The sequence below is a fragment of the Amphimedon queenslandica genome, unplaced genomic scaffold, assembly GCF_000090795.2.
Source record: "Amphimedon queenslandica unplaced genomic scaffold, v1.1 AMPQUscaffold_13389, whole genome shotgun sequence".
Classification (NCBI taxonomy): Eukaryota; Metazoa; Porifera; class Demospongiae; order Haplosclerida; family Niphatidae; genus Amphimedon; species Amphimedon queenslandica.
In genome coordinates, this window is record NW_003546375.1 from 43,024 (window position 1) to 49,047 (window position 6,024).

The 6,024-nt window shown below is 32.3% G+C and overlaps 1 protein-coding gene and 2 long non-coding RNA genes across 3 annotated transcripts; all 3 read right to left on the minus strand.

The window, feature by feature from the left end:
* Window positions 1-209: 209 nt before the first annotated feature.
* Window positions 210-709, minus strand: LOC109582351 (uncharacterized). The gene is made up of 2 exons (XR_002185052.1): window positions 659-709; window positions 210-350 (listed from the first exon to the last, which is right to left on the minus strand). It is a non-coding gene; the product is annotated as an uncharacterized LOC109582351 (long non-coding RNA).
* Window positions 710-1,619: 910 nt separating this feature from the next.
* Window positions 1,620-3,387, minus strand: LOC109582325 (putative uncharacterized protein DDB_G0287113). The gene is made up of 7 exons (XM_019996993.1): window positions 3,207-3,387; window positions 3,126-3,155; window positions 2,491-3,075; window positions 2,143-2,448; window positions 1,965-2,087; window positions 1,812-1,862; window positions 1,620-1,756 (listed from the first exon to the last, which is right to left on the minus strand). The coding sequence occupies exons 1-7, from the start codon at window positions 3,385-3,387 to the stop codon at window positions 1,665-1,667; spliced, it is 1,368 nt and encodes a 455-aa protein (XP_019852552.1). The 3' UTR covers window positions 1,620-1,664.
* A 2,020-nt stretch (window positions 3,388-5,407) lies between these two features.
* On the minus strand, window positions 5,408-5,705 carry LOC109582327 (uncharacterized). Its single transcript, XR_002185033.1, has 2 exons — window positions 5,557-5,705; window positions 5,408-5,498 (listed from the first exon to the last, which is right to left on the minus strand). It is a non-coding gene; the product is annotated as an uncharacterized LOC109582327 (long non-coding RNA).
* Between the last annotated feature and the right edge of the window lie 319 nt (window positions 5,706-6,024).

Sequence of the window (6,024 nt, forward strand, 5' to 3'; positions counted from 1 at the left end):
TACTATAAGGTAATCATTATTTATTTTCTTCTAATTCTTAAACGAAAAAATTTATGTCAGTAATATTATCCTCAGTAGGCACATAAAGGATAAATTATCAATTCTTTTCCCTGACAATAATTCCCCACTAACTATACAGACATTACTACATGTACAGTATATGTACTTGAAGTGTCCTCCTACAAGAGCTAGTACTGATACTTCTACGGTCTCTGATGCTGATAGACTATCCTCTGGTACACTAATCCTCAGTCCATACTCCTCCCAGTTCATCAGTTGAGGTTTGTCTCCTTGAACTAAGAACAACTTCTTCCCTGCTATTTGGGACTCACTCAGACCTTCCAAATTATCTGTAGAAAGTATAACACGTGAAATTATGTATTGTTAAAATGCCTATGTAATTATGAACAAAGATGAGACAATGAACGATAATTCATGTAAAGCTACAGTGAATGACAATGTATACAGTACATGAAGCAACTTTAAAAATTTATTTAAAAATCAAATTTTAATTGGAATCAGTTTAAACTTAAAACACCATGTACATAGGTACACCTATACATATCAGGAAAAAATATAAAAATGGAGAATTCTTTCTTTCAATTTTTGTCAAAATTTGGCCTGAGGCAAAGTATATACTATATTACAGGGACTTAACCTTGTGATGGTACAAGATAGTTGAACTGAATTTCTTTGTCAAGAGCTAAAGTATAAAAGTCGTAATAAATAAAAAATGAATAATTAGATACTTGTTTTTGTTGCTTGTATTTCTTTGTTTTCAGTTTCAATTTGAGTCTCAACTTCATCATTTGAATCTTTTACTAAAAATAATGATAATTAATGTACCCTATTTTACCGTATAAATGCCTGGTCCAAATAAACGCCTGTCATTAATATATTCTAGCCATAGATATGCATATTTCTACCAAAACAATGCTTCACTGTTTAGATAGCTCTAAAGTGCTAATTGGTAAAAGCCTGGTCTGACTTGCTGAGAATTGGGGGTTCTATCCCGCTTGAAATATCTTTTTTATTTTTTCAAAGAATTTTTTTGCTGCTAAGAAATAAATGCCTGGGCGTTTAATCAGTAAAATACGGTACGTGTCAACAGCTTCATAAACAACAACATACCATTAATAACATATTCTTCCTCATTATTCATTGTATATTGTCCAGTAGGTAATTCATGTAAACCTACAGTGAATGACAATGTAACAGTACATGAATATAATTAATATATACCAATCACTAATCCTTACCTTCCAGTATATCATCTCTATCCATTCTTTTCAATGATTCCTTCAGTTCAGTTATTGTTCTATCCTTCTCATGACACCAGGTCTCAAGTACACGAGTTAATCTTGAATCAACTGGTGTCATCTCTTTGATTTCAGTTAACACTGATTCCTTCACTTCAAGACACTGTCCAATATGATACCAGTCATCTTCAACTGGTTCCAGTATCACTGATAATTGTGATATGTCATCTACAGAAATAATAATAAATAACAATAGTTTCACAATGAAAGAATTGTACTGTATATGGCAGGAAAATACTGAACTAACCTTTACTGATATAAGTACATGTACATGTATGTACAGTCTCAGTCTCTTGTAATATCTCAGTCTCTTCTTTCTGTTGTACTGGTACTATCAAATGCAATTTAATAATAATTATTTATAATAAGTATACCATTATATTCTTTAAGTAATGACATTAATCTTTCATTCTCCAGTATCAATGCTTTCCTTTGTTCTAATTATAAGAAGAGGCCATTAACTAGTAATTAATAATGTGTGTATGTACGTACTTTGAAATATTTCATTTTCATTTTTAATCTTCTGTATTTCACTCTGTAATTCTATAATGTAAAATAATGTGAATACTGAAAACACTGAAACACAACAAAATATATCAGATATGTACATGTATGTACATGTACACATATGTCACACATACATACCTGACTGAGTGATAGTATAATTACAATGAACTGACACTTGCTCTAATTCTTGCTGAAGATCATGAATCTTTCTTTGTAAATCCTCTTTCTCTTTCTCCAGTTGTTTATGAGTAAGTTCATTGTCTACAGCGTAACAATGTTTGGAGTATCAATCAACAATAATTAAATTATGACTAACCTGATTTTAATTCTTCATTTTGTTCTCCTTTGAGTTTCAAGAGACCAATAACTTCCTCATGTAGTTCAGTAAGTGTTGCTATTCTCTCTTCATTTTGAATGACTTCCCTTTTCTGTTGAAGTATTTCTTCTTCATATTCCCTTTTAGCTTGTTTATGTAATTGTTTCTCTTTTTCATGGAGTTCCTTTTCTTCCTCCAGTTGTTTTTGAATTCTTTTAACTTTCTCCTGTAGCAACATAACTTCATCCTCATTATCTGTGTTTTCCTCCTCCTCCTGGTAAGAATGGCTCACTGATTCTGTTGTTCCTATACTCAATAGTTACCTGATGTATTAAAATATTGATCTACCTGCAGAAACTTTAGGTGAGACTGTGGTATCTTTACTTTGTACAGTAGGGTCTACATAAGTATCAGTGAATGATTTTTGCTTCCATATGTCCCACAATCTAATGACATTTAACTTTACGTAATGGGGTAATACAGCTGATGACAATTTCTTGACATCTTTAAGTACTGACTCATTCGTATCTTTATCAACAACAATTGTAACATATTGAATTAGCGATAATGCTTTTGAAAGCTCTCCTTTCAAAAATTGCCGAAGCTTCATTTTTAACTCCTCAATAGCTCCTTTATAATCCTCAATAACTATCTTAGCATCATCTATATTGAGCTTATTAACAAGATGCTCCAGCAAACTAATGTCATCAAGTGAACTTTCATCATGTATTAATTGCAAAATGCTACGGATATCTTCACACCGAGCTAGCTGAAGCTGAAGCCCCAATACACGTTTGATATCATCAATGGATTGAGACTGATGATTGCTCATCATGATTGATCTAACGTTAATGAATGCCTGCCCAAACTTCAATCGCATTGACTTAAACTTTGAAGTGATACTGTTAGGAAGATAAATCTTGAGCCCTTCAACTAAATAATTAATGTTTCAGTTATAAATAAAAAGTTAAATTAATCCTTACTATTCTCATCATCACTCCCATAAACCTTTCCTACACAACAATCATTAGTTACTGGTATTATGCTATAATACATGTACTTACTGTAGTCTCTCTTAATAGCTCTTCCTACCATAATAGTGATTGAGCATGTGCATAAAATTTCAGCAAATGGTTTAAGTTTTCTATAATTAATGCAAACAGCTTCCTGTATTTCATCCAGTAGTGTTTCTCCTTTTACATTACTAATGGGATATGACTCTTTTATCAGTTTTGCTTCATACATTTGCATAACGAACAGAGGTAATGCTGACACAACAGAATGTTTTGAGCTTGCATGGTTTTGAGGTATAATGAGCAAGAATTTTACAAGCAGGATGCACTAAACAATAAACAAATAAATGATATATTCTTTTTTATCAGACTCACTCTCCATATCTATTCCGTCAGCTACTCCATTCTCTCCTAATTCCCTCAATGCTGATATACCAATGAATAAATAGTAGGACCACCTTTAGTGTCTTTTACTTTATCAGCTTTCTCTAACCATTTAGTAAGGCATTCCCGCAGATAACTCTCAGTATCTTCTCTATAGTTCAATCTAATAACATCCAGTGTAGTAGGAGCTAGACCAAGATAACGACCTAGATCCAATGATTTGACTCCTGAATAACCGTGTCTTCTGAGTAATTGACGAACCTCAAATAGATCAGTAACTAATAAAAAATTTCATTTAATAAAATTAATAAACAAATAAATATACTTGTCAGTTGATTTGGAGGGTCTACTGGTACAGAAGAGAGAGAAGACGTGAACTTAAAACTCAACGGCTTTGAAGCCATTATTGAGCTAGGTAGCTTGAGGGTGGGGCTCACAACTAATATCTAATATCTAATATCTATGACAACATTCACGTGATCACAGCCACACCCATGCTCGCGCAATAATAGTTCCGATGCCATCCATTGCAGCACATATCATGCATTGTACTAGTTAGAGTGTTACAATCATTGAGAAATAAGTTAAACAAATTTAAAAAGAAATTTGGAAAAAATGCAAAAGTAACTCTACTTCTCATTGCTTGCTTAATTTTATACATAAAAAATAATAAAAGGAGTTCAGTTGGCATACATAGTGATGACTTAGTTCTTAATGGCCTATTAATAGCAATATCTTTTGGTTTCTGGTGTACACCTTTTAATGGTACAGATAAGACAGATATAAGCATACTACTGGGCAAGATAGAGAAATTGTAGCACTAATGTCATCAAAACCAAGTATTTCATGTTCTTTAATCTTAATTAATGTGGTGATAACGATGAATCCAATAACAGCAACAAGGACCAAACACCGGAAGGTATTCATCATTCAGTAGCTGATATCTAGTATAGTCTCTTATGACCTTATTATTATATATGAATAACTATTCCAGAATTTCCAGTCAGTATATATGTACCTCTTTTATTGGCTACTGTGACAATGGTCCATTGTTTGAAAATGTACATGTGATAGAAACATGTACATGTCAATCTTATCGTATTGCAACAAGTCTTGCCAGCTTTAGGCTAATTAATATTGGTGCCAATAGTGTGAATAGACCCTATAGAAGTGACACCAGTAATTAATACACTATCAAAACACTAGGTTTGGTACAAGTTACTGTGCAAGACTACAGTAAAATAATCATAAGGACACCAATATTGTACACTATCTCTGCAACAAAAAATGTAATAAGAATTGGGATCTATTTTTAAAAAGGCTAAGACTATCTATAGCCCACATTTCAGTACAACAGTTCATAAGATCAAGGGCACCAATATCATTTTTCTGCATTTGCTAGGCCAACTATCTCTGTATCAGAAAACGTAGTAAGAATTGGAGACACTTTTCAAAAAATAATTCTATAAACTATTTGTAGCCATTGCATTTGTACATTTCAGTCAAACAAGTAGATCTACATTATTTAAAATTATTCCTAAGATTCTTTCCATCTCGTTTCCATGCATAGTTGGAATTTATTTCTTCATACTAAGTCTCTTTTAATCTTCTAGTACTTTGTACATGAACCTTTGTCTTAATTGACCAAGTAAAAACAGCATGTACTCTGTTACACCATGCATACATGCCTTTTTTAAATGTCCAGAGTATCAGCAGAAAATTAAGAGAATTTATATCTTATAGCTACATATTAATAATAATTGGCTGAAATTAATACCAATATAAATTATATTAGACGTACATGTGTATCATTACTAATTATTGTTGTTTAGTTATTAAATCAGTTCTTCTTTTGTTTCAAAGCTTTCTTTATTTCAGCTACAGCTTGCACTTCATACAAGAAGCAGCACTGTAAAGCTTGAAAGACTTAATTCCTTCAAAAGTACAGCAGACTTGGGTCTATTATTCATAAGATACATCACTTAATAGTTTATTTTTACTACCAAATTATATGTACCGTCGAGGCATTGTAATCCTTGCAGTTTTCATCAGTATAACAAACCTCACCAGACACTGTAGTAGTAATGATGAATCCAATAGCAGCAACAAGGACCAAACACTGGAAGGCATTCATCATTCAGTAGCTGATATCTAGTATAATCTCTTATATGACCTTTAGTAATATGATGAAATGAATGAACTATTCCAGTCAGTAGTATGTACCTCTATTTATAGATACTGGCTACTGATGACAATGGTCCATTGTTTAAATATGTACATGTGATAGAAACATGTACATGTCAATCTTATCGTATTGCAACATGTCTTGCCAGCTTTAGGCTAATTAATATTGGTGCCAAAAGTGTGAATAGACTCTATAGAAGTGACACTAGTAATTAATTCACTAAAACTACAAACTGACACTTTACATCAAAACACCAAAGTCTGTATGATATGGCAAGTTATAAGTCATCATAAATTTGTC

Coding starts and splice junctions, on each gene's coding strand:
- LOC109582325 (XM_019996993.1), bottom strand. CDS start 3,387: ATGTATGAAGCAAAACTGATAAAAGAGTCATATCCCATTAGTAATGTA. Junction 2,449..2,490: donor CTCACCTAAAGTTTCTGCAG/GTAGATCAATAT, acceptor TATTGAGTATAG/GAACAACAGAATCAGTGAGC. Junction 1,863..1,964: donor TTATACTATCACTCAGTCAG/GTATGTATGTGT, acceptor TTTACATTATAG/AATTACAGAGTGAAATACAG.